The sequence below is a fragment of the Sorex fumeus genome, unplaced genomic scaffold, assembly GCF_029834395.1.
Source record: "Sorex fumeus unplaced genomic scaffold, SorFum_2.1 ptg000020l, whole genome shotgun sequence".
NCBI lineage: Eukaryota > Metazoa > Chordata > Mammalia > Eulipotyphla > Soricidae > Sorex > Sorex fumeus.
This window is the reverse complement of record NW_026606077.1, coordinates 5,812,924-5,840,863: the sequence shown is the minus strand read 5'-3', so window position 1 is coordinate 5,840,863 and position 27,940 is coordinate 5,812,924. Positions and strand designations below refer to the sequence as shown.

Genomic DNA, 27,940 nt, shown 5'->3' with positions numbered 1-27,940 from the left:
AGGGGGCGCTGCGCCGGGCACGGGCGTGCCGGGTACCGTGACGATGCGCGCGCGGCCCCCTCCCTGCCCCGGCGGGCAGGAGTTTCGCGGGCCAGCGGCGGGCAGCGCAGATTCCGGGCTCCCGGGGCGCGACACCCCGGGAGGCTGGAGCTGGGGCGCGCGGACTCCGCGGACTCCCGAGCACCTGCCCCAGAGCTCGCTCGGCGCGCGCGGACCCGGGCGCGGACAGCATGGACGGTGAGTGGCCGCGGGCCGGGGCCGGGGGCCGGGGTGGGTGGTCGTGAGCGCGGGACCGGACCCAGGAGCCGCCGCCGCCGCCGGGCCAGGAGCAGGAGCAGGGAGGGGGTCACCCATGGTTAAGGCTGGACACTGAGTGCGTGCGCGCGCGCGCGCGTGTGTGTGTGTGTGTGTGGAGAGAGAGAGACTGAGTGAGGAAGGGAGAAGAAAAACGCCTCTTAGGGCGTTTGTGCGTGAGTCAGAGAGACAGACAGAGACCCAGAGCCAGGCCAGAGGCTGGTGCCTGATGCCCTTCTGCCCTGGGCATCGCCAGCCCCCTTCCAGCCAGGCCAGCGCAGAGGAGCCTTTGAGTGAGGACAGCTTGACCATTAGTTTCAGATGTGGTGTGGCTTGCTCGCCTGCCTGCAGCTAGAGTGGGGGGCCAACGGCATTCTGGACACACTTCCCTGACCGCCAGACCTTCTCTCCCCGGGGGCAGTAAAGGAAGCTTAGACCAGACTGCCTGGAGAGGAGAGTGGGCCTGGGGGGAAGGTGAGGCTGGGTCCAGCCTCCGCGCTGAATGGGGGCGTGGGTCCCCTTGGGCATCCCGTGCAAAGAAGGAGAATCACGTTTCAGCAAGGATGCTGGAAGGCTGGCTGGCTGGTCCCCCAGCTTCTGGGCATCTTTGGAAACAGCACCGAAATCTTTCTGTGCCACCAGGTATTCATCTGTTGAATGGAGATCTTAGCACTGAGCTGGCTTTGCAGGGTGACTAAGACGCGAAGAGACAGCTGCTGCTGACGGAGTGACCCCCCCACCCCACCCCCAACACACACAAACACACCCGAAATTCCTGTTTGTAAGCATTTCTGGCCAGGAGGGAAAAGAAGTTTTCAAGTATCTCTTCGGAGGCCATGCATGTAGCTTTTTAAGGATTCCAGCAGGTGCGACAGGGGGGCATCTCCCCTAATGACGCTGGAAGCCGCAGATCTGTCAGCGAGGTGGTGTTAGGAGAGCCCTCACCCCCGGCAGGCTCCAGCCAACGGAAGCCGGGGGAATTGGCTGTGATAGCTGGGAAAGCAAAGTGGAGGTCAAGGATGAGGAGAAGGAATCTGCCCAGGACGAGGGGCGTGTGCAGGGGGTGGGCTGGCTAAGCCTCACAGCGATTTTGCTTCCAATGGTAGACTCGACTGCAAAGAGGAAATTGAAACCCAGGATTGTGACAGGAAGGAGGCATTGAGCCATCTACAATGAGCCTAGCCCTTCACATCAGACAAATGTCATCCAGGGTGCTGGAGGCACTTGCTGATGTGATTATTGCCTTAGCAGAAAGTAAAGAGAATGAAACGAGTGCCAGCACTCGGGAGCTGTGTCAAGGTCTGATTTTTCAAAAGGGAAAGAAAGATTAAGCAAAAACAAAACCCTCTAAATTGCGAAGATTAATAGTGAACTCTATTAATATCCTGGATAAATTATTCAACACTCAGTGAATACTTAGGAGACAATGGAGCAATCACACGTCTCGGAAATTGTTTCAAGGAGGCCATTCCGCATCCTGGCAAAAATGGGGGCATGGGTATTTCGCATCCCACCTTTCATCTCTCGCACTGCAAGGTGAAAAACCCCGGGAGCTGGCTGGAAACCCAGCAAACTGAGCACAGCCTGCATCCGTGTACCAGGAACACACTGAAAAAAATCATTCAGGGTTTGATGGACTGACATGAAATTGTGTTCACTGCCTATTTTGACTCATTAAAAAAAAGTAGCTAGTCTGAAAACACATATATTATGATATCCTTGGTGCCAAATTGCACAGACTGAAGATGATTAGATCTATGTGTAAAATATATTCAAAGAGGGCTGGAGCGATATCACAGCGGGTAGGGCATTTGCCTTGCACGTGACCGACCCGGGTTCGATTCCCAGCATCCCATATGGTCCCCCGAGCGCTGCCAGGAGTAATTCCTGAGTGCAGAGCCAGGAGGAACCCCTGTGCATCTCCGGGTGTGACCCCAAAAGCCCTTATGTATGTATATATATTCAAAGAGATTATCCCTGGGGCTGAAGAGATTGCACAGTGGGTAGGGCACTTGCCTTGCACACCGCAGAACGGGGTTCAACCCTTGGCATCCCGTATGGTATCCCGAGCCCACCAGGAGTGATTCCCAAGTGCAGAGCCAGGAGTAAGCCGTGAACATCACTGGATGTGACCCAGAAACAGAGAGAGGGAGAGAGAGAGAGAGAAAGAGAGAGAGAGAGAATGAATGAATGAATGAATGAATGAATGGGGAGTTCCTGCTCTGCATTTCTGGGGTGCGTGTGTATGTGTGAGAGAGACAGAGTGAGAGAGAGAGAGAGAGAGAGATGTTTCCTGATTTCTTTGCTTCTGAAAGAAAAGACGAAGACATGGGAAAGGGGGTTTGCTTGGCAAGTGACAACTGGAGACAGGTGCAGGGAGAGAAATGGGAAGAAAGGCAAAGGAATGGGGCATGACTGAGTGGACCAAACTGTGGGCGACTGGGTTCTTGCCCCTGGAGGGTCCTCGGAGAACAGCCCCCAGCGTCCCCAAGGTCTGCCCTCCAGCTGCCGTTGCCTCTCCCTGATGGGTTCAGGTTGACCACACTCTGGATTGTTCTTGCTTGTGGTTTCAAGGAAAGCAAAGCAGGGAAGGGGGTAGACCTTGACGGGGCTCTTAGTGCAAGAACTGTCCTCTGTAGCCAAAAGAAGGACCAGGAGGAGGGTGGGCTCTGCGGCAGAGGGTGGGCCATGCATGTGAGTCCTGGCTTCCATCCCCAGCACCTCACAAGAAATTTTACGAAGGAGGGCCAGAGAGATAGTACAGCGGGTAGGGCATTTGCCTTGCACACAGCCGATCCGGGTTCGATCCCCGGCATCCCATGTTGTTCCCTGAGGAACTGGTGCGGACAGCACCAGGAGTGATTCCTGAGTGCAGAGCCAGGAGTAGCCTCTGAGCATCACCGGGTGTGATCCAAAACGCCAAGAAAAAAAAAAAAAAGAAATTTCACAAAGGAAACTCCCAAAGAAGCATCAGTTTACAGGGAGATTCTCTGGGTGTGATGGTTCCTCTGCTTCTGCCAGCTCAGAACTGTTTTATAATAAGAACAATTTTATAAAAAAAGAAAAAAGAGGGGCTGGAGCAATAGCACAGCGGGTAGGGCGTTTGCCTTGCACGTGACCGACCCGGGTTCGATTCCCAGCATCCCATATGGTCCCCTGAGCACTGCCAGGAGTAATTCCTGAGTGCAGAGCCAGGAGGAACCCCTGTGCATGGCCAGGTGTGACCCAAAAAGCAAAAAAAAAAAAAACAAACAAACAAACAAAAAAAAGGACCTGGAATGATAGTACGGGGGGGAGTCTTGCTTGCACCTGACTGACCTGGGTTCGATCCCTGGAACCCCATATGGTCCCCTGAACCCCACCAGGAGCAATCCCTGAGCACAGAGCCAGGAGTAAGTCCCGGGGGTTTGCATTCCCCCCACCCGCCAAAAAAAGCCAAGGTAGATTTCCATAAGGAAGACACAAATGTGGTACCCTTGAGGATCCTGTCGACCAGAAGAGGCTAGCCCTGCCCACGGTCCTCTTTGAGACTGTTTCTGAGGAGGAGAGCAGCGAGTTATGAGCTTCTGACGAACCAGGCTAAGTTGGCCCAAGAAACCCTGTGACCCGGTGGAGAGGCGGGCGGGGCGGGAGGCTGACAGCTGACTTCTTTACAGACTTGAGTGCTGTCCAGAGGTCCTTAGAACCGACCTTGATGTGGTGTCAAATAATTTAGAGGGAAGATAAAAGGCTTTTCAAATGGTGGGAAAGAGCCGTGACACCGTGACACCCGAACAACCGGAGAGACGGCGCGAAGAGGCTGGACACGTGCTTGGCCAGCGGGGGCCTGGTCGCCTCTCTGGCACCCCGCATCCTCCCAAGTACTGCTGGGAGTGACCCTCGAGCAGCACCGGGTGCGGCTCAAAAGAAAAGATTTCAGGCTATCTCGGTCCTACTGGATCCCAACCAAGAAAATGAAACGTAAAACCCTGCACTTAGGTTTTAAATCATTAAAAAATCGACTCCCTGTGTTTAAAGTGAAGACAATCTGTCACTCTGACTCGCGCTGTGATTGTTTTCAGTTTTGGGGATGCACCCGGTCGGACTCAGGGCTTACTCCTGGCTCTGTGCTCAGGGATCACTCCGGGGTGCTGGGGTGTGAAAAACGACGTATGCTGAAGGTTGTGTGTTCGCGGGCTCTCTGGACGGCTCTATCTCACCGCCGCGTTCGGTGCCCTAGAGCCGCTGTGTGTGGCCTGGGTCGGGATGGCTGTTGACCAAGGGCAGACTGCACCGGGGGACATCGTATGTGATGCAGGGGATAGGACCAGGGTTAGCTGCAAGCAAGGCAAGCACCACACCTGCTGTACTATCTGGCAGGCTTGGGATGTACCATGCGAGATGCTGAGGACCAAACCCAGGTGAGCTGTGTGCAAGACAAGCGCCCTCCCGGTGATGCTATACCTCTCCAGCCCTCGAGAAGACTTTCTGACTACCCCCCCCCACCCAGCAGCCCTGAACTGTCAATTCTCCCTCCTCCTCCCCGCAGAGCGTCCCCCTCCGCCCCTGCTGCCCACAGGCTTCCCAGGCTTGAACCGCCACAGCCAGGTGCCTGACATTTTCCGAGCAAGAGAGCTTAATCCTGGGCCCCCCGGGTGGCCATGTCCATGGGCTCCAGCTCTGTCCTGAGGATGGTCTGTCCCTTCCCGCCTTGCTGGGAGCTGGGAGGGGGCCGGGTCTCAGCTGCTTCAGTGGAGGCAGAGGCCACGGAGGAGCAAGTCTGGTTCCCACTGACCCTGCGGCCAGCAGCTCGTTGCAGCAAGCATATCGGCTCCAGACCTGGCCCTAGACTGGCTTCACAGATGTGGACACTGAGGCACAGAGCCTAGAACGGATGGCCCAGCTCCTGACTAACATCAAATTGGGGTCCGTGAAATAGCCAGGGAGAAGGCACTTGCCTTGCATGCAGTTGAGCCCAGTTTAACCCCCGCACCCACTCTCAGGTCTCCCAGAGCACAGAGCCACTGAGCTCTGACCGGTGTGGCCCCAAAATGAAACAGAAAGAAGTATTTCCTTAGTATACCTATGAATGTATAAAGACTCTTCTGTAGATCTGGTTTGTCTCTCAAAAGCCTTTGCGCTCACTGGTAACTGAAATTGCATCAGGATAGCTAGGATTTTGCTTCTGGGGGTGCTCCTGCATCAGTGCTCAGGATCATACTCAGTGGTGCTTGGGATTGAGTCCCAGCTCCCTGAGCACCCAAAGCTGTGCTCTGGCCTGTGAACTCCGACCCTCCACGCCCCTCCCTACCAGAGCTGAGGTTTCCTGATGTAAGAAGTGGTTCACCTTTTGGGGGGATGGGATAGCGTGGCCGGCAGGAAGGATAGTGGGATCATTGGTGGTGGAGAACGGGCACTGGTGGAGGGATGGGTACTCGATCACTGTATGACTGAAACGTAATCAAGAAAGTTTGTAAGTCTGTAATTGTATCTCACAGTGATTCATTAAAAAATATTAAGAAAAAGAAAGAAAGAAAAAAAAAAGAAGTGGCACTTCTTAAAGTGCAAATCTCAAAAGAGACACTGCACTTTCTGCTGTCAGACTGAGGCCTCATCCTTGTAAGAAGTTTATCAGTATTTTGGGGCTAGAGTGATAGTACAGCGGATAGGGTGTTTACCTTGCACGTGGCCGACCCGGGTTCGATTCCCAGCATCCCATATGGTCCCCTGAGCACCGCCAGGGATAATTCCTGAGTGCAGAGCCAGGAGTAACCCCTGAGCATCGCCGGGTGTGACCCAAAAACAAAACAAAAAAAACAAACAAAGAAGTTTATCAGTATTTTTCCTGCAGAAGATCCTGCAAGCATGGGGGACATGTGGGTAAGGGGGACTTTGTGGACAGGGGGTGCATATGTGAGTAGGGGGAGCATGTGGGTGGGGGGCAGGTGCACAGGGGGACAGGAGGACGGGGGCATGTAGACGGGGGAGCAGGTGGGTGGGAGTCATGTGGGCAGGGGGCATGTGGGTAGGGACATGTGCATGAGGGTCCTATGGGGGGCATGTGGGCAGGGGGAGTACATGGACGGGGGAGCAAGTGGGTGGGGGGGCGTGTGGGCAGGGGGACCCTGTGGGCAGGGGGCATACCCCACAGCCTGGGCACGGGGACTGCTACCCAGCAGATGGTGCTGCCCGGCTGGGTCTCCAGGCTGGGAGGAAGGGGACAGGGCGGTGCTGTCCTCCCAGCCCTTCTCAGTTAATCTGGGGCCTGAGGGGGTCGCACTGCCTGGTGACCCCTGCTGGGACAAGCCACCTGCCTTGTCACAGCCTCCTGCACAGGGAGGCCCACAATGGCCCCGAGGTGCAGGAAGAGTAGCTCAGGAATATCTCTTCCTGGGAGAAGGGCAGCCTCTGGACCCATAGAACCATCTTCCCCACGTAGGTTGAGAACGTTTTGGGAGTGGGGCTCTCCCAGTGGTGCTCCGGGGCCCGTAGGCAGAGATACTCAGCCTAGCATCTAGTATGTGGACCCGGGGAGGCTGGGTCCCAGAGATGCCGGGGGCCACCACGGCTGTACCAGGCGGTGCTGGGGGGTGCCAAGTATCTGGCCCCCATGAGGGGGCGGTGTTTATGGGGTGTGGGAATTGTGCAGTCACAACTGAGGGCTGAGGTTGGGGTCCAGGCGTTCCTCATAAAGCTTCATGCCGTCCTGGTCCGTGATTGGATTCTTTCGATTCCACGGCCCAGGAAGAGCCTGACAGTGGCAGAATCACCAGGTGTTGCGCTGGTGGCCCCGAGCCGGGCCCCATCACTGCCTGGCAGCCTGGCAGCCCTCTCGTCCTCTGCAGGAAAGCGCAGATAGGAGCTGCCAGAGGCAGCCAGGGCGCGGCTGAGCAACGTGGCTTGAAGGAGAAGTTTGGGGACTTAAAGCTACTTTGGGGCAGTTTTTCATTTTTCCTTCGTTTTTTTTCCCTCTGGGCCACTCGTTGGAAGTGGGGAGGCTTGATCCATGTGCTGCATGCAGCGGGGGGGGGGGGGCAAAGATCTCCTCTGGGGGGAGGGGTGTGGGGGAGGGCGCCTACGATGCTGCCACCCGCCCTCCCCGTGCCGGTCGGTCGGTCGCAGGCTGTATTGTTACGGCTGGGTTATTTCGCTATGAGTCAGCACTTGGAGTCACTGCTGGAGCCAGTTTTTAAAATCACATTTATTAGAGCTTCTTTCTGAAAGGTCAGAATGCAAGTTAATGAAAAGGAAAAGATGAAAAAAAATCCCTGGAAGAGAGAGCGAGAGCGAGTGAGGGAAAGACAGACGGAGAGAGGAGAGAGAGAGGGAGAGAGAGAGAAAGAGAGAGAGAGAAAGAGAGAGAGAGAGAGAGAGAGAGTCTGCTATAGAAGCCGGCTTAGGGAGCAGGTGGTAGGAGGGAAACTGGCCAAAGGACTGATGCAGAAACAAAGTATCACTGAAACCCAATCATGAAAAACTTTGTAACTGTGTCTCTAACGGTGTTTAATCACCAATAAATAAATAAATAAATACATCCTTATGATGAAAGAGAAATCGAGAAGTTCTACATGGAGCTAGAGAAGTTCTATAAAGAAGACCACACCTTCTACAAGATCATTGTGGGTGATTTTAATGCCAAGATAGGACCGAGAAGATCAGCTGAAGAACTTCACATCGGGACCCATGGCCTAGAATGGAACGAACAGGGTGAGAGACTGTCTGAGTTCATCATGTCGACCAAGACCATTCATGGTAACTCACAGTTCCAGAAGGCAGAATCTAAACGATGGACCTGGGAGTCTCCCGGTGGACGATTCCACAACGAAATAGACCACATCATATTCAATCGACGGTTTTGCCTGACTGATGTCGCTGTTGTCCCAAAATTTCGAACGGGATCGGACCACCGTCTCCTTCGTGCAAAATTCTACTTCACAGAGCGGGGAGAAAGGGCTGCAAAGTTCAAAAAGAGAACTCCCAGAATGACCACCAACTGGGAACTCTTTGGTACTATTGCGGCAACATGGGAAGATGCCGTTGTTGACAACATTGACGAGGAATACGATCGACTGGTTCAGCACCTCCATGAATGTGCGAGGAACGCCAAGAGAGAGATAGCCACAAAAAGTCGCCTATCTTCGAAAACTCTTGAGCTAATTCGCCAGCGTGGTTTGGCGCATGCCTCAGGCAACCGCAAGCTAATGTCCGAGCTTGCAAAGCAGTGCAGAGATGCGATCAAGGAAGACCTCAAAGAGAGAAGAGCAGAAGTACTGGTAGATGCGGCAGAAGCCGGGAAAAGTATTCGTAACGCCCGCCTGTCCTTCGCCAACTATAAGACCAAGATGACTGCCCTCCGACGTCCTGATGGATCCATCACATCCTCCAGAACGGCAATGGAGAAGATTATCCATGACTTCTACTCAAATCTCTTCGATAGCCATGTCCACTTGCCGACATACCAAATTCCACAGGATGGGTATGTCGTTCCTAACGTTCTCCCTTCCGAAATCCGACACGCCATTTCGTTGGTAAAGAAACAAACAGCACCCGGCCCAGACAAGGTCAGACCTGAACACCTGAAGAACCTGCCGTCAGTACTCATCAATACACTGGCTCGGCTCTTCACTCGCTACCTGTCTGAATGCAAGGTTCCGTCCCAATGGAAAACCAGCAGGACCGTACTACTGTTCAAGAAGGGAGACATCCATGACATTGGCAACTATCGCCCGATCTGCCTATTGTCTGTCATCTACAAGCTGTTCACTCGAGTCATCCTGAATAGGATTGGCAGAACACTAGATGAAGGACAACCATGCGAGCAAGCAGGGTTCCGCAAAGGATTCAGCACCATCGACCATATCCACACGATAACCAAACTCATTGAGGTTTCTCGGGAGTTCAAGATGCCACTCTGCTTAACGTTCATTGATTTAAAGAAGGCCTTTGATTCTGTTGAGACGGAAGCGGTCATTGAAGCCCTAGCCAATCAGGGCATTCAAGCCCAATACATCAGGATCCTCCGTGAGCTGTATTGCGGATTCACTACCAGGATCTCACCATTCTACAAAGAAGTGATCGTTGATGTCAAGAGAGGGGTGCGGCAGGGTGATACCATTTCACCGAAACTCTTCAGTGCCACCCTCGATAACATCATGCGACGACTGGAATGGGAAGGAACGGGAGTGAAGATAGATGGTCGGCAACTACACCACCTCCGCTTTGCTGATGACATTGTTTTAATAACACCAAACATCAGCCAAGCGGCACAAATGCTGGCCGACTTTGACCGTGAGTGTGGAAAGGTAGGACTACAGCTGAATCTTACGAAGACAATGTTTATGAGAAACAGCCTTGTTCCTGACGCCCCATTCGCTCTCAATGGAACGACCATCTCCGAATGCAACAGCTATGTGTACCTAGGTCGAGAGGTCAGCATGAGAAATGACCTGGCACCCGAGCTGCGCAGGAGGAAGAGAGCGGCTTGGAACGCCTTCAAGAACGTCGAAGAAATAGCTAAGAGGACGAAGAACCTCCGGCTCCGGGCACATCTCTTTGATTCCACTGTTCTTCCTGCATTAACATATGCCTCAGAGACCTGGGCCCTACGCAAACAAGATGAGAACGCCATTCAGGTCTCCCAAAGAAGAATAGAAAGAGCTATGCTTGGAATATCACGTTTCACTCAAATGAGAGAACGAATCCGGAGTTCTGACATCCGTCGACGATCAAGGATCAGGGACGCTGTCTCATTTGCCAAGGTGTCGAAAATCAGATGGGCTGGTCACGTAATGAGATTTAAAGACGACCGTTGGACTAGAGCTGTTACTGATTGGATTCCACGGGATGTCAAGAGACCGCGTGGCCGCCCACCTACCAGATGGTCAGACTTCTTTGTCAAGATCATGAACGATCGGTTTGAGGCCCTCCATGTTCCCGGAGCGAAGAGATGCCATTGGGCTACACTAGCACGCGACAGGGACAAATGGAGACGTTACTGGCGCCCGCTCGAGCAAATCGACGACTAACGGGAAGTTAAGTGATTAAGTGTGATCCTTGAGGGGGCCCAGAGGGATGGTTCAAAGGGCTGAGGACACGGTCTGCGTGAAGAAGACCTGCATCCTATCCCCGGCCAGCACAGACCAGGGTAGCCCAGGGTACTGCTGGGATTAGCACGCACACATATACCCTGAAAGGGTGGCCGGGGGGGGGGGGGGGAACACTTATGGGGCTGAGTGATCATTCAGGGAGAGAACTCTGCAGGCCTGAGAGCTTGCGTCTCCTCCGGGGCAGTGCTTTCTGGCAGCACTGTGTTGTGTGGGGTGGTCCTGAAGCCTCCAACCAGGTGTGCAACGCATCGTTGCAGCCTCAGTAAAGGGAAGGCTGGGGGCAGGGGCGGCCATTGGCGAACCCCTCTGTGGACAGACACCCCAAGTCTTTGTGTGTTGCCACATCATTCGTTTCTAACTGCTACCACCCACCATCCCTGTTTCCCGCCACCAAGAGCGCTTGCTCTGTTCCTTCCGTCAGGTCCCTACGGGTGAGGCGCTGGAGCTGGGAGCAGGGCTGCCTGCACCCCAGTTGTGAAGGCTGAGTGGCATCGGCCCCACCCCCGGCCCCACCACGCACAGTGGCAGTCTGTGCCTGGAGTATCACTCCACAGCTCTGCCAGGCGGGCTGGTGCCAGGTGACCCCCATGCTCCTTTTCAAATTGCACCCGCTTTGACGACAACTGAATGTGAACGATGTGGTTGGTGTGCTCATGGACCATTTGAGCTGCCCTTGGCAGCCTCTCCGGCTGCTCTTAGCGGGTCCCAGGGCCTCTCAGCACCCAGGAGGTCCTCAGAAAGTGGGTTGTTTGAAGGGTGAACCTGGGGAGTGGCGTGGGCTGAGTTCCGTGCAGTACCAGGCCTGGCAGGCAGGGGGCGATAGTGCTGGGTGTGAACCAGGGGCAGCTAATCTGAGCCCTAATCTGGGCTCCCGGAATTTATTTCTTGGCTTGCTTCCTCCTTCACACACATCTTCCAGCTGGGCAGGAAGGCCTGGAGCACGACTGTTAGAAAAATATCATCCTCTCACTCAGACTAGTCATTTTTTTGGGGTCATTCTCTATAATGTGTACAATTATATCCCCGAGGCCTATAATCAAGAGTTTCTGAGAAAATACACAGTCCTAATATCCACCAGTTTGTCCTGTGTGAAATGTTTTTGAATTCTCTGCTGGACGTTTATGGATTCATGCAATGCAAATATTGACAATGGAATTTTATTTAAATATATATATATATATTTTGTTTTTGCTTTTTGGGTCACACCCGGCAATGCACAGTGGTTACTCCTGGCTCATGCACTCAGGAATTACTCCGGGCGGTGCTCGGGGGACCCTATGGGATGCTGGGAATTGAACCCAGATCGGCTGCATGCAAGGCAAACGCCCTCCCCGCTGAGCCCGGCAAACTACCGAGAGGATCTTGTCTGCACTGAAGAGCCTGGCAAGCTACCCGTGACGTATTCGATATGCCAAACACAGTAACAACAAATTCTCCAATGGAGACGTTACTGGGCCTGCTCGAGCAAATCGATGAACAACAGGAGGACAGTGATTCAGACAGTGGTAAAGGTAAAGGTAAAGGCCCTCCCGTTGATCGTCGATTTGCTCGAGCAGGCCCAGTAACGTCTCCATTGGAGACTTTGTTGTTACTGTGTCTGGCATATCGAATTCTCTCAGTAGCTTGCCGGGCTCTCTGAGAGGGGCGGAGGAACCGAACTCGGGTTCGGCCATGTTGGCAGCTTGTAAGGCGAATGCCCTACCGCTGTGCTATCGCTCCAGCCATATATATATATATATATATATATATATATAGAGAGAGAGAGAGAGAGAGAGAGAGAGAGAGAGACTCGAAGCCACTGCATAATTGAACCCAGTTAACACTGCTACACTGGGTCATGGCCAGATTTGGGCGTTTCCCTTTTGTCCTTGCTGGGGGGTCAGGTGCTGCCATGTGAGGTGGTGCCCACGATTGCACTGGGGGCCTCACACGTGCAAGGCAGGTGCTGGCTCCACGGTGCGGCCGCCTCCCCCGTGGCCAGGCTTTGCCTCTTTCAGAGGAGGACGCTAAGCCCCGCAGAGCTGAGGTGGTGTCTGTGTCTCCGGTGGCAGCTAGGACCAAGGAGCAGACTGGGGGCCGTAGGCTGACAGGTGGCACCGGGGATGTCCCTGACCACAGCTGCAGAGGGAGCCCTCACCCCGCGTTCTCCCCCCTCTGTTGGCTGCAGCCTCAGGTTGCAGGAGGAACAAGGAAGCTCACGGGGTTATTGTCAGGACAGACACTGCGGTCCCCTCCAGGTTCCCTTCATGCAGATGCTTCCTGCAGGGAATTTTTTTTTTGGTTTTCTTTTTTTTTTTCTTTTTGGATCACACCTGGCGATGCACAGGGGTTCCTCCTGGCTCTGCACTCAGGAATCACTCCTGGCGGTGCTCAGGGGACCATATGGGATGCTGGGAATTGAACCCGGGTCGGCTGCGTGCAAGACAAACGCCCTACCCGCTGTGCTATCACTCCAGCCCCTCCTGCAGGGAATTTTGAGAGCACGCACACACTCTCTCAAACTCTCACACATATCCACGTAGTCACACACATACATACACTCTCACACACTCACACTCGCATTCACACTCTAACACACACATATGCACACACACGTGTGCACACACACACTCTAAAATGCACTTACACATACACACACAGTCTTACCCGAAGCCCCATGAGGATGAAGACAAGAGTGAGGCTGGGACCCGCGACTCCCTGGGTGCTCCTCCTCCTCCTGCAGTTCCATGCTTCTCAGAGGGGAGGGATGGGCTGGAGCACCACTAATGGCCTCCTGAGCACTGTTGGGGTCATCCCTGAGTGCTGCTCCGTGTGGCCCAGAAATAAACAATGAGTACGTGACAACTGAGTTTCTGGTTCCTTGGATGGAGCATCACGGTCATGGTCACGGTCCTCCCGTTGTTCATCAATTTGCTCGAGCGGGCCCAGTAACGTCTCCATTGGAGACTTTGTTGTTACTGTGTCTGGCATATCGAATACGTCACGGGGAGCTTGCCAGGCTCTGCCGTGCGGGCGAGATCCTCTCGGTAGCTTGCCGGGCTCTCCAAGAGGGGCAGAGGAATCGAACCTGGGTGCAAGGCAAACTCCCTACCCGCTGTGCTATTTACTTTTATGCTGTTTGTTTTGGGGTCACACCTGATGGTGCTCAGGGCTTACTTTTGGCTCTGTGCTCAGGGATCACTCCTGGCAGGGTTCAAGGGACCGTATGTAGCGCTGTGGATCAAACCCAGGTCAGCTTCGAGCCAGGCAAGCACCCGACCTCCAGTACTGTCACTCTGAGAATTTGCATTTTTTAAAACAGGTTAAAACAGGTTCCAGGTGGCGCTGATGCAGCTGGGAGGGACCCACACCCAGAACCTGAGCGCTCCCATCTTCACTCTGCCCATCCTCCCTCCACCCTGCCTTCCGTGCCCCAAGGGCTTGACCTCTGAAAGCATCTGAATACCTTGGAGGGAGTCTTGATACTTACCTGCCGCCTCTTCCAGGAAGTTCCCCTGTAGGGGCGCATCTTAATTGGGTTCAGGGGATGAGGTCCTCACAGGATGTAGTATACCCACAGGGTGCTGGGTGGGCCCCAGGAAGGACATGTCCAGAGGACTTAATGAGGGCTCTAGTGGCTGCAGGAGCCCAGCTCCGCTGGGAGCAGGACCCACGGCCTAGGGGAGTCAGCAGGAAGTGGAGATTCTCTGTGAGACAGAACCGGTCTGTGAGGCTGAATGTCTGTGAGGCCATCCTCGGGCCGAGAGATGGGCACCGTCCCCCCCAAACGCCAGCCAGTCCTGGGGGCGGAGGGAAGGGCAGTGCGAGAGACAGAGCCAGACCCGCTGAAGTCTGCTGGGCAGGTTACAGCAAGACCTCAACCACACCTCCAGATTCCCCGGGTCCAGGAGGCTGCTGGAAATGATGTGGACTCTACAGGGGATGGGGGTGGGGGTGGGGGCTGCCTGAGTGCAGATTCCAAACATCCTGTGGTGATGGGGTTCTCGCTGGAGAGCTCCGAAAGAGTCTTTGCGGGGGCTGGAGCATTAGCACAGCAGTTAGGGTGTTTGCCTTGCACACGGCTGACCTGGGTTCAATTCCCAGCATCCCATATGGTCCCCCGAGCACCGCCAGGAGTAATTCCTGAGTGCAGAGCCAGGAGTAACCCCTGTGCATTTCTGGGTATGACCCCCCCCAAAAAAAAAAGTGTTTGTTAAAAAAAGTCTTTGCAGTCCCGGCAATGCTGGCTGGAGCACCACTGTGACCTACGACCTCCTCTTTTCTCTTCCCATCAGACAAATATCGATTCCTCCAGCAGCCCTTGGCCAAACGGGTTTTCCAGGGCCCAGATGAGATTGGGGGAGATGGTAAGAAACCCTTTCTCCAGGGACTGATTTCCAAGGCTGGAGGGGAAGAAAGACCCAGAAACCTTAAAACATGCAAAATGGTGGCAGGCTGAGGAAAATGGGGTACTGGGAGAAATACTGGACACCTTCTTTCTTTAATTTACTTCAGGGCGGAGATTAGGCCGCACCCAGCGATGCTCAGAGATCACTCCTAACCCTGCACTCAGGAGTTACTCTTGGTGATTTTCCAGAAACCAGAGGAGAGCCAGGGCTGGCACCTGGGTCAGCTGTGTGCAAGGCAAAAGCCCCACCCACTGTGGCCCCTTGGGGTATCCTCTTTCAAGAGAGTGAGCAGGTTGGGCTTCCCGATTGCCTCATCTCTTAGGCAATAAAACAGAAGCCAGGTTTGGATCCTCATTCAGAGAAATTCTTTGACAAATTATGCAACAATCAGGAGCTGGGGGGTGACTCTGTGGTCCAGTTACCCACAAAACACACACACATATTATCCATGGTGGTGGAAAATGGGCACTGGTGGAGGGATGGGTATCTGATCATTGTATAATTGAAACCAAAGCACAAAAAATTGTAAATCTACAACTTTAAAAAAAATAAAATAAAATAAAGGGAAAAAAAACACACACACACACACACAAACACACACACATACACACGCGCACACACACACACACACACACACACCAATCAGAACATTTGAATATGGGTAATATTTTAGTTGTGTGTGGGTCTTGTTAGGTTTGATAATGTACTGTGATTGCCCTGTTCTGTTTGAGGCCTACTTTTGGGTTTTTGTTTTGTTCTGCTTTGCTGTATTGTGGGGCCACACCTGTGGGTGCTCAGAACTTTCTCCTGACTCTGGGCTCAGGAATCAGTCCTGGTGGTGCTCAGGCCAGGAATGAACCCCGTGCAAACAAGTGCCTTATCCCCAAGCTTGCTCTCTGACTCTATTTGAGCCTACGTTTTAGAGCTTCAAACACAGTTATCTTTTATTATTTTGAGTCACACCTACTAGGACTTATTTCTGGTTCTGTGCTCAGGGATCACTCCTGGTAGGGCTCAGGGGGCCACATGGGGGCTCTGGATCATACCCATTCAGCATTTGCAAGGCAAGTGGCCAACCTGCCGTGTTATCACTCCAGCCCTTCGAATGTGTTTTGTGTGTGTGTGTGTGTGGTGTCAGGACATGAACACTTGAATCACTGAACTAAACCCCCAAACTCTACCACTAAAACGTCTAGGGCTGAAAGGAAGCAATGGACCACTCGCTTAAAAATAACCCAGAGAGAAGCAGTGATCTGGGTGAGAGAAGATTGGCCCCGAGCTGATCACTGAGGAAGGTGAATGAGGAATCCGTGAGGCTTTAATTCTTCTGCGTTGGTTCATTAACGATACATCTTGTATCATTCACTCTCTCATTCAGCATTCTCATTCATCATAGCATTCTCTCCTGTGTTTTTGAGATGCATCAATTTTCCACGTTAAGATGAAGATTTTAGGGTGTGATTGGATGCACCTGGGCTGCCTCCACAGAGGTGCATCATGCACCCTGAGACTTCCAGCTTCCCCACCTCCTCCAGCCTCCCCCCAGCTCTGGCTGGAGAACCCCCACCGCACCTGGCTCTCCCTGAGGCCCAACTGTTCCGTTCCTGGGGCTGCTTCCCTCAGAGTCTCTCTTGCCTCCAGGCCCCAAGCCCTCAGTGGGCCTCCTGGCCAGTGGCTGAGCTCCGAGGCATCCCCAAAGACTCCCCATCCTGGGAACAGGCCACTCGCGGTCCCAGAGGAAGCCGGAAGAGGGTTTGTGAGACAACATCGTGAGTCACCACGAATAATGACTTCCCAGTAGAGTTGGGGTTGGACCCTGAGCTGCTCCACACGGGGTGGGAGGAAGAGCGGGGCCTGGACCCCAGGCAGAGACTCAGGGCCGGCAGTGAGGCTGCACACAGTGCCACCTTGCCAAGTGGCAGGACCTCTCTGACCTCAGCTCTCCTGTTTCAAACTGGCTTCCTCCCTAACCAGAGTTCCTCCTCGGGCAGCCGGAAGGGTACAATCAAATGATAGGCATGGAAGCATCTTGCACACTGTGCAGATGGGTTAAGAAACTCCCAGAGGAGGAGGGGTGGGCTTAGTGGAGTGTGTGCCAAGAGAATTTAATCGGTGCCATCGCTCCTTAGCCCGGGTACAGGGCCCACTGCCACGCTCCCTTCTGTGCCACCTGCAGAGGTGATGAAGGACCTTAGAGGCGGGGTTTGGGGGATGTGAGAGTCAGGGACCCAGAAGCAAACAGGTGACATTCTCAAGAGAGATGCTTTCAAGGAGGGGAGAAGCAAGGGATGGAGAAGCACCCAGGGGCTGGTAGTCACGCGTTTCAGCTCGGGCAGAGGTGCCGGTGTCACTGTGGTCTGGTAAGAGCTAGACCCACGTGCAGTGTGCACCCAGGGGAGCAGGGTCGGACACAGACAGAACAGTAGGTAGGACAGTGGCCCCACATGCCACCAGCCCAAGCCCCATCCCTGGCACCACCTGGGGTCCTCAGAGCAGTCGTCCTGAAGCACAGCTGAGTACGTGGTCCCAAAGTAAAAAAAAATAAATAAAAATAAAGGAGCTGCGCTCATGAAGATGCCCCTGAGGGAGAGCTAGACCCAGCAGGGAGAGGCGAGAGGGTCACTACTCTGGTCCCTGCCGCCTGATTCCTTCAGGGCCAAATACACAGACTGGACCCAGGCAGGTTTCAGTATCCTCCTGAAAGGTGATGCCTGGGGCAGGGCAGGCCCCAGAGGGTGGGCTCAGGCTGGGATGGAGAGGGGAACTGGGGACCCTTGGAGACAGGCGACACTGGAAGGGAGCGGCGGCCTGGACAGGGCAGGATGCACAAATGAGACGGGGTGTGAGCACTGTGGGCCAGAGCCTTAGAGATTCGCAACTCCGGTGGCAACTGGGCAGTAGGTTTGGGTGAGAACTTGCTGCCCGGGGCTGAAAGTCAGTCCTTCCTGCTCTGCCTGGAATCCTGATCCCTGGGCTCCTCTGCTTCTTGCAGGACCCTCGCAGACCCCCGAGGGCGACTGGGAGGAGAGCAGCGATGAGGCCGGGCTGGCGGCCAACCTCACCTTCTCCTCCTACTTCCAGCACTCCTTCCCGGTGGCCGCCACGCTCGTCACAGCCTACGCGCTCATCTTCCTGCTCTGCATGGTGGGCAACACGCTGGTCTGCTGTGTCGTGCTCAGGAACCGCCACATGCGCACGGTCACCAACATGTTCATCCTCAACCTGGCGGTCAGCGACCTGCTGGTGGGCATCTTCTGCATGCCCACCACGCTCGTGGACAACCTCATCACCGGTGAGCGTCCCCTCGCTCCCCGCAGCCGGGGGGCTTGGCTCCCCTGCCTTTTTTTCTTGTTTATGCAGGCAGGGTGTCACACGTTTTTTTTTTTTTCCGGGCATTTTTCGTCTTCATCTTATTTGATTTTATTTTCTAAATGGGGGCTGAGAGATAACATGGGGGTTCAGATGTTTGCTTTTTTTTTTTAGCTTTTTTTTTTGGGTCACACCTGGCGATGCTCAGGGGTTACTCCTGGTTCATGCACTCAGGAACTACTCCTGGCTGTGCTCAGGGGACCATATGGGATGCTGGGGATCGAACCCGGTTCGGGCCGCGTGCAAGGCAAACACCCTACCCGCTGTGCTATCACTCCAGCCCCCCTTTTTTTTTTTGCTTTTTGGTTCACACCCGGAGATGCTCAGGGGGTGACTCCTGGCTCATACTCGTACACTCAGGAATTACCCCTGGAGGTGCTCCTGGGACTATGTGGGATGCTGGGAATCGAATCCAGGTTGGCTTCGTGCAAGGCAAACGCCCGACCCGCTGTGCTATCCCTCCGACCCCCTCAGGTGCTTGTCCTGCTTGTGGCAGACCCATGTTTGATATCCGGCACCACATATGGTCCCCCGAGCCCCACCAGAAGTGGCCCCTTGGTGCAGAGCCGGGAGTAACCCCTGAGCATCGCCAGGTGTGTCCTCCCAGATAAATAGAAAGATGGACGTGTGGGGGTGTTTCCTAGGCCCCGTTCATAGGAACTGGGTGCCCCTGGCAACTTTCAGCCTGGTTGTGCAGGCTTGAAGATTTAGTATTTACACTCAGTGCTGTTTGGCCCAGGGTCTTGGGGCGGTGGGGTGGGAGTCTTGAGGAACCATGAGAGGCCAGTGACAAAACCTAGGACTCCGATGTAGGCCGCCGCTGCTGAGGCATACCTCTCTCTGACCCTCCTCACCATGTTCTCCGTCATCCTCGCCCAGGTAAAGGAGCGTGCGTTGTTGTCCCGTGGGTAAGTGAAGGTGCTCAGCTTGGTGACGGTGATGTCAGACAGCCAAGAGTCAGGTCCCACATCCTTATCCCGAGTTTCCACGCCCCTCCCACCCCCAGCTGTTCAGTCTCTCTCCCCCGCAGCTCCCCGACACAGTGAGAACCAATGGAAAGTAGTGAGAGAGGGAGGGAGGCTTGTTCCCAACAAGGACCTTACAGATCCTTGTAATGTTGCTGTTTTCCTGAGAAGCGGAAGTGGTCAATTTCCAGTATTGTCCAAGTCCCTCGATAGATAGGAGCTGACTGGAGGTGTGAGCAGAACTAACCCACTGGGTCTCTACACATTCCTGCCTGGACGGTGCCGCTGCAGATCTGGGAGGGTTCCCAGCAGCTGCTGTATTTCGTAAGAGTCCTCTCCTGAGTCAGGCGCCACAGACTCTGCGGGCTGGCGGTGAGATGCTGGTTTCCAGAGCTGTGGAGACCCCTAGAGGTCTGAACCTGCAGGCTCTGAGCTCAGAGCTCCCAAGATTCTGGGAAGGGAGAGCTCGGCAGGGCTGAGCTGTCCATGATGCTTTAGTTTAGTTGCGTTTAGTTTGAGGGCCACACTGGGCAGTGCTCAGGGGTCACTCCTGACTCTGCACTCAGGAATTACTCCTGGCAGTGCTCGGGGGACCACATGAGGTACTGAGGATCGAACCTGGGTTGGCCACGTGCAAGGCAAACGCCCTTCCTATTTATTGAACTATTGCTCCAGCCCAAGTCCAAGTTTCTACAGGTTCCAGGAGCCTGCAAATGGAGCTGGTGAGCGTCCATTCTCTATACTGGCTCTGCGTGTGTGGCCTTTCCTTACTACTGATTCCTGGGTCCTTCCTTACACACAACACACACACACACACACACACACACACACACACGCTGATACATGCCTGCATACAGTTGATGACATGGCCAGGTCACTAATTGGAAACAATAGAACATGCCAGTCCTTTTCACATGCCTAAACATTTCAAAGTGTTTGAACAGATAATGAAGTCACATGGTAGTTAAAAGCTACCATTAGGGGGCTGGAGCAATAGCACAGTGGGTAGGGAGTTTGCCTTGCACATGGCTGACCCGGGTTCGATCCCCAGCATCCCATATGGTCCCCCGAGCACCACCAGGAGTAATCCTGAGTGCAGAGCCAGGAGGAACCCCTGTACAATGCTGGGCGTGACCCAAAAAGAAAAAAAAAAAGCTACCATAAAATGTTTAGCACACAATCTCCCTTCTCTCCCGGTCCTCAGGTCTCCTAGTTTCTCTCCTGGGAGGCAACCAGTGTTACCAGTTTCCTGTGCCTCTTTAGAAAAATAGCCTATATAGTACAAGCAAATTATGGAAATGCTAAATTTCTAAACAGTCCAATCTGCACCTTTATTTTTCTCCTTAAACTATAGTGTGAGTGTTGTAAATCATACTGATTAAAACTGATTTACCTGAAGTTATTTTGTATTAATAAATACAAGTTTTTAATTGTTCTGATAACTGCTTAGAATTTCACTGTAAGGATATATTACTATTCATTGAAGTAAAGTAAAGTAAAGTGAAGGCCCTCCCGTTGATCATCGATTTGCTCGAGCGGGCCCAGTAACGTCTCCATTGGAGACTTTGTTGTTACTGTGTCTGGCATATCGAATACTCTCGGTAGCTTGCCGGGCTCTCCGAGAGGGGCGGAGGAATCGAACTCGGCTCGGCCATGTTGGCTGTGTGCAAGGCAAACGCCCTACCCGCTGTGCTATCGCTCCAGCCAGTCTCTTTTTTTTTTGTTTGTTTTTTGGGTCACACTCGGCGATGCTCAGGGATTACTCCTGGCTCTGCACTCGGGAATTACTCCTGGCGGTGCTTGAGGGACCATATGGGATGCTGGGAATCAAACCCGGGTTGGCTGCGTGCAAGGCAAACGCCCTACCCGCTGTGCTATTGCTCCAGCCCCTAACCAGTCTCTTTTTGATGGTATTAAATTTGTGTCCAGCAGACACTTCTGCCATAAAATTAATTTTATGTGGTTTTTCTTATCTCTCTCATTTCTCTTCTTTGGATCCAGGAATAGAAAGTGGAATTACTCCCATTCTTCATGGTGCTGTGTGCTTTTCCTCAGTCTGTTTTGAGGACTTCCTTTTCTTTTCTCTCTTTTTTTTTTAAATTCATTCCCTTCTGGATTTCAACCCCATGCCAAACCCCTTTTCCCACCCCACAGGCAGACATTCTGTTCAACATCACATATGCCATTTGTTAGTATGAATTCTTACAAAATGTTCATTGTAAACAACTTCCTGCTTTATATTTAGAATTTTTTTGTTAGGGTACAATTGACATACAAAATATCCCGCCTTTTTAAAAAAAATTGTTTTTGGAAGTTTGGTTTTGGGGCAACACCCGGCTTTGCTCAGGAGTTACTCCTGGGCTCTGCAATCAGAATCACTTCTGGTAGGGCTCAGGGGACCATATTGGGTACCAGGGATCAAACTCAGGTTGGCCACATGCAAGGCAAGTGCCCTGTCCACTCTACTATCTCTCCAGCCCCCCAAATATCTCACCTTTTAAAGTATATGATTGGGGCTGGAGTGATAGCACAGCGGGTAGGGCGTTTGCCTTGCACGCAGCCGACCGGGGTTCGATTCCCAGCATCCCATATGGTCCACTGAGCACTGTCAGGAGTGATTTCTGAGTGCAAAGCCAGGAGTAACCCCTGAGCATCGCCAGGTGTGACCCCAAAAAGCAAAAAACAAAAAAAAATAATAAAGTATATGATTCTACACATTTTGATTTTTCATTTTTTTCATTTCATCATCCTGTTATTCGTTGATTGCCTCGAGCAGGCCCCAGTAACGTCTCTTTCATCCTAGCCCTGAGATTATATTCAAGGCCCTTTAGGAGAATGAGACCCATCATTGTTACTGGTATTTGGCATATTGGGTACGCCAAGGGGAGTTTGCCAGACTCTGCCATGTGGGCAGGCTACATTCGGTAGCCTGCCAGTTTGTCCAAAGTAGGAATGAGATGATAAGATGTCATAAAAAGATGTCCTGATAAGATGATTCGCGGCCACGCGGTTCCGGGAGCTGGATTTTATAGTCTCTGAGTCTTGGCCGTTGATGGGATTACACGGCGCCAGGGGGCCAGGTGGTGGGTGTGACCCCCGCCTACTGGAATTTGGAGGATCTGGGTGGAGGATGCTCGACTCCAATCCGAGTAGGCTTGGAGATCTCGGCCCCGGAACCCGCGTGGATTTGTCCCTCTGCCAGTACCTTCATGTGTGCGGAGAGTGGTCTCAGCATGGTGGTGGCTGGTCCTGGAGGTCTTCGGCTGCCAGAACCCTGGTCGGGGCGGGGAGGAAAGCTCAACCCGCTCCCCTCCAAGGGGCCCCAGCGAGGAACAGCCAGGCGCAGGGGCAGAAGACTGCACTGTTCTCGTCCGGGAGCTTTTGATAGACATCCAAAGTCACATAGCTACCACCACACTCCAGACAGAGAACAACGCCATTCCCTGCATCCTTGCCTCTCTCCCTGGTCCTCTGTAGTCGGCCCTGCTCTTTATCTGAACACCACTGATCTGGTTTCCACAGAGCAGAAAATACCATTTTCCCTTTGCAAGAATAAAATAATGTAAGTGGAATTATGCAGTATGTGGTCTTTTGACTCTGGAGAGGTTTTGTTTGGCTTTGATTGATTTTCTTTTACTTTTTATTTTGAAATCATTTTAGACATACTGAAAAGCTGAAAAAGTAGGATACAGAGCATTCCTATGATGTTTTCACTTACTGAGGTTAGAAACAGGATACCAGGAAAAGGTTGAAATCAGGAGATTAGGAGTAATACCTCCACACTGCTTACTAATGGCAGGTTTTAGTTGAATTTTACCCATATTCCCACAGATGTCCTTTTCTAGTCCAACACTAAACCCAGGCCTATGCAGACATCACATTTAACTAGTTTCTTGTGGTTGTGAGTTTTCCTTGGTCTTTTTTTTTTTCTTTTTTGCTTTTTGGGTCACACCCGGCAACGCACGGGGTTTACTCCTGGCTCTGCACTCAGGAGAAGCTCCTGGTGGTGCTCATGGGACCCTATGGGATTCTGGGAATCGAACCCGGGTCGGCCGCGTGCAAGGCAAACGCCCTACCCGCTGTGCTATCTCTCCAGCCCCTCGTTGGTCTTTCTTGACTTCAAACGTGACTTTGATGTGTCTGAAAGGTAAAGGATCAGTTATTCTGAAGAACGCGCTGTAACTTTGGTCTGACTGCTAATCTCTTAAAATTGCATTTAGTCTATGAGTCCTTGGCAAAATGCCCCCAGGAGGAACCAGGGAGATCGAGCAGCAGGTAGGGCATTTGCCTGGCATGTGACCAACCTAGATTTGATTTCCAGCATCCGATACCCCAGCACAGCCAGGAGTGATCCCTGAGTTCAGAGCCAGGAGTAAGACCGGAGCACTGCTGGGTCCTGCACCCTCCACCCACACCCCAGCCTCTAGGAGACAGGATGATAAGACGTTATCATGATCATTTCTTCATTCCTGGAACAGTGTGCAGGCGGTGGGGGGTCTGCTGGTAAGGTGTGTGTCACACGGTGCTGGTCTCTGTCATTGCAGGGTGGCCCTTCGACAATGCCACGTGCAAACTGAGTGGCCTGGTGCAGGGCATGTCCGTGTCGGCTTCTGTCTTCACACTGGTGGCCATTGCTGTGGAAAGGTGAGGGGGTCCGGCGGGGGGTCCGGGCACATGGGGCGGGAAGGCTGGAGGGCTGGGGCTGCTCTGGTCTGTGGGGCTGAATTCGGAGCCATAAAGGTGGGGAGGGGGCTGGCTCTCCTGTAGTTTCGGGGAGAGGGTGTGCAGGGGACACCAGGGCACCTTCAAGAGGTTCGGTGTGGGGGCTTCTAGAGTCTTTGGGGGGGGAGCAACACCAAGCCCTGCTCAGGGGTCACTCCTGGCAGTGCTTGGGGGACCATATGGGATGCCCAGAATCAAACCCAGGTCAGCCACTGTGTTATGGCTCTGGCTCTCTGACAATCTGAAGTATCCAGGGCCATGAGATGAAAGCCACACACGTTGGGACAAGCAGTCTTGGGACCCGCGGTGAGAGAAGGTGATGTCAGATGGGCCCCAGCAGGAGGGAAGCAGGCTGGAGGACGGGAAGAAACCTGATACCGGGAAGGAACAAAGGCCTGAGCTCACTCCAAGGAGCCTGTATTTTCATGCAAGTTGGGTTCCTCAAGGGTCCCAGGAAATGCCCGCTCAAAGGAAAGCTGGGTTCCAGGCTGGGCCTGGCTCTCCGAGCCGGGTGGCCTTGTCAGTGGCTTTCCGCTCTAAATTCTCCTTTTCCCGTCTGGAAATCAAAAGGCAACTGATCATCTCTGCCGGGATGTTCTTGTCCGGAAACGGGAGCAGACCTGACTTCAGACAGGGTCGCCGGAAGGTGTCGAGGCCAAGATGACACAGACACGGTCTGTGGTCATCAAGGGCTCCCGGGGGATGTCCCGAGGTCTCTGCAGAAGCCCTAGACGGTCACGCTTTCATTCCTCCACCGACCGAAGGGGCCCAGGCCGGGCAGGCGCAGCGCGCGCGGCTGATGCGCGCAGAGACCAGCTCGCTCGCTGGCTAGCTAGCCCAGCCCGAGAGGTGTCCGCGGCGGCCTCGGGCGCTGCCAGTGGCCGGGCCGCGGCGGAGAGCGCCGGGAGCCCCAGGCCCGAGCCCAGCCCCGCGCCCCCGCCCCTCCCTCTCCCGCAGGTTCCGCTGCATCGTGCACCCGTTCCGCGAGAAGCTGACCCCGCGCCAGGCGCTGGTCACCATCGCGGGCATCTGGGCGGCGGCGCTGCTCATCATGTGCCCGTCGGCCGCGACGCTGACCGTCACCCGCGAGGAGCACCACCTGCTGCTGGACGCGCGCAACCGCTCGTACCCGCTGTACGCGTGCTGGGAGGCGTGGCCCGCGCAGGGCATGCGGCGCGCCTACACCACGGTGCTCTTCTCGCACGTCTACCTGGCACCGCTGGCGCTGCTGGCGCTGCTGTACGCGCGCGTGGCCCGCAAGCTGCTGCAGGCGGCGGGGCCCGCGCGGGCCGGCGAGGGCGGGCGCGGGGCGCGGCGGCGCGCGCGCGTCGTGCAGATGCTGGTGGTCGTGGCGCTGGTCTTCACGCTGTCCTGGCTGCCGCTCTGGGCGCTGCTGCTGCTCACCGACTACGGGCAGCTCAGCGAGCCGCAGCTGCGCCTGGTCACCGCCTACGCCTTCCCGCTGGCGCACTGGCTGGCCTTCTGCAACAGCAGCGCCAACCCCATCATCTACGGCTACTTCAACGAGAACTTTCGCCGCGGCTTCCAGGCGCGCCTCTGCCCGCGCCCGCGCCCCCGGGACGCCTACTCGCAGCCCGCCCGGGGCCCCCCGCCGCCGCCGCCGCCGCCCGGCGACCCGGCCCCGCGCGCCGACTCGGGGCCCCGCGCGCGCGCGCCCCGGCCCGGCCTCCTGGCGCTGCGCCACGGCCGCGTGGCCCACCACGGCCCGGCCGCGGGCGACGGCCCGGGCTGCCCGCGCCTGCCCCTCTCCGTCCCCGCCTGGGGCACCTGAGCGGGGCCCGGGGCGCTCCCGTGGGGCCGCAGCGCGGCTGTGCGCGCCGTCTCCGCGCAGGGCAACGCGCTGTCGCCCCCGGTCCCTTGTGCGCGGGCGGCGGCCACGCACGTCACCCGCAGGACGCCCAGGAGGAGCCCCCGGAGGGGCCTCCCTCTCCCCTCCCGCTGGCGCCGGGCGCTGCCGCAGGAGTCTTAACCCGAGACAGTCAGGATTTCACCAGCCCCCTCCGTCCCCCCGGAGCGCGCAGTGAAGCGCAGATCCGAACTAGGCAGCAGAGCCGGACTGGCCTGTCCACCCGGCACTTTGGGTCCAGGCCGTAGTGGGGGCATGGAGGGGTCTCCTGGAGCCCCCCCTTCCTAGGACAGCAGGGCTGGTCCCTCCTGCCCCGGCTGCACAGGCTTCTCTTGTTTGTCCCAGGAGGGGTCATTCTTTTCTCCCCAAAGGACCACACCCCAGCAGTGTGTGGGACCGAACCACTGCCCAGGATTCCTGGGAACCGAGTCAGTTTCAGGCGCAGCTCCAGGCCGTGCTGGGCGCCTGAAGCCAGAGGCAGGAGAGGAAGAGGAGCTCATCGAGCCCAGGCAGGAACCTACCAACTATCAGGGAGCAGGGAGCCACTGCCAAGAGTCCGGCGTGTCCACTCCAGGGCAGGAGGCAGGGGAAGCCTCTGCCCGGCTCCGCCTCTAGACCCGCACTTTCTGCACGCTGGAGGAGCAGGTGCAAAGCCTCCCCTGGCCTTTCTTCCTGTCCCCTTAGGAGGGCGTGGGGAGCTGGGGCTCACCAAACCTTCCTGGGCACAGAAATGCCCTAAGAAGGGTTGGGCCCACAGAAGGAGCTAGGCCCTGCAACCCGCCAGCTCTCACCCAGCACCCCTGCAGTCACCTCACAGGAAGGAGGCTTCCTCCCTGCAGACGAAGAACAGAGCCCCCTCCATGTCCAGACCCTTTCCTGCCATTTCTAAAGAAAACAGCGTTGCGACCACTTTCAGAAGCGGGGAACAAAGCGTTTGCAGGAGTTGGCCAAGGCTGCGACTTTTGAGGCTGGATTGGTACCCCGCACAATGACTTAACCCTGTTCCATCCATGCAGATGCTGGGTGCAGGGAAATTCCCGAGCGCTCATGCAGTTCATTGTCCAAACACTGTGTCCTTTGATTTCTCTCCATGAGGTAGAAGTGGGAAATGAAGTCGTAGACACTGTTACCATTTCAGTCTTGCGGTCGGGGTCACAGGCCACAGAAGGGCCCGGTGTGAATTAAAATGTCTCCTCTGACGTTTTCCCATGTTGTGTGTCCCCACCCCTTCAAGGAGGCTGAGGAGGGTGTAACATGGAAAGGAGCTGGAAATTTCCATCAAGGTCTTTGGGCTGCTGGTAAACCAGAAAGCTCTTGGCTCCAGGATGTCACACTCTTGGTCTGCGTGAGAAATGAGTCTATTGTGTTTACTCTTGTAATATCCCGCTGACATGGAGGATGTTTGAGTACGACATCTGTGATCCACGTCAAGTGCCAAGATCCATCACGGCCCCAGCTGGGTCTGTGTGGGGGGACAGAGGGGCTCAGGAGAGGGCCTACATGCCCGTGTCCCCCTCCATAGCCAGTACCAGGGTGGGTGCCATCACAACAGTTCCATCAGTGCCACGGTCTCAGAGCGTTCCTGGCTTCCCGCTGCGAAGAATTCTGATTCCAGGTTCTATAATGAGTTCCAAGAACAGGTCGTTTCAGACGCCTGGAGAGTGCCCCGTGATGGACTGTAAGCTGGAGATGCCATTTGGACTTCTCTCCTAGGAAGTGTTTTTCCTTTCATGCTCCCCAACCCCCAAATCACACCCTCTTGAGCAGGCATTCATTCATTCAAGCCAACCTTCCCACCAAAACCCCCATACCTAGTTTCCTCCAAAACAAGACAGGCTTTGAAAGATTGAGCCTGCAGAGCAAACATGAAACTGCTCTAGGTTGTAACTCTCTATCTTACCATAGTTTTCTTTCTTTCTTTCTTTTTTTGTTTTGTTTTTTGGTTTTTGGCCATACGTGGCAATGCTAGGGGTAACTCCTGGCTTTACAGTCAGGAATCACTCCTGGCTGGCTTGAGAGATGATATGGGATGCCAGAGGTGAAACCCAGGTTGGTGTCTGCATGGAAGGCAAGTGTCCCACCCACTGTACTATCTCTCTGGTTTCTGGTTTTATTTCTTTTTAAAACACCAGTCAGGGGTTGGAGATATCATGCAGGAGATAAGGCATTGGAACCTGTTCCCAGAATGACTTTCTGGGCACCACATATGGCCCCCTGAGCACCACCAGGTGCCTCCCAGCCACCCAAAAC

General features: G+C 54.6%; 2 protein-coding genes across 2 annotated transcripts in view; both read left to right on the top strand.

The window, feature by feature from the left end:
• The first annotated feature begins 230 nt into the window (after positions 1–230).
• Positions 231–25,615, top strand: NPFFR1 (neuropeptide FF receptor 1). The gene is made up of 4 exons (XM_056113376.1): positions 231–237; positions 17,760–18,059; positions 23,646–23,745; positions 24,781–25,615. The coding sequence occupies exons 1-4, from the start codon at positions 231–233 to the stop codon at positions 25,613–25,615; spliced, it is 1,242 nt and encodes a 413-aa protein (XP_055969351.1).
• Positions 21,136–27,940, top strand: part of SAR1A (secretion associated Ras related GTPase 1A) — a 94,406-nt gene continuing 87,601 nt past the window's right edge. The window contains exon 1 of the mRNA XM_056113389.1: positions 21,136–21,147. The gene's annotated coding sequence lies outside the window, so the exon portion shown is untranslated. The remainder of the gene's footprint in view (positions 21,148–27,940) is intronic.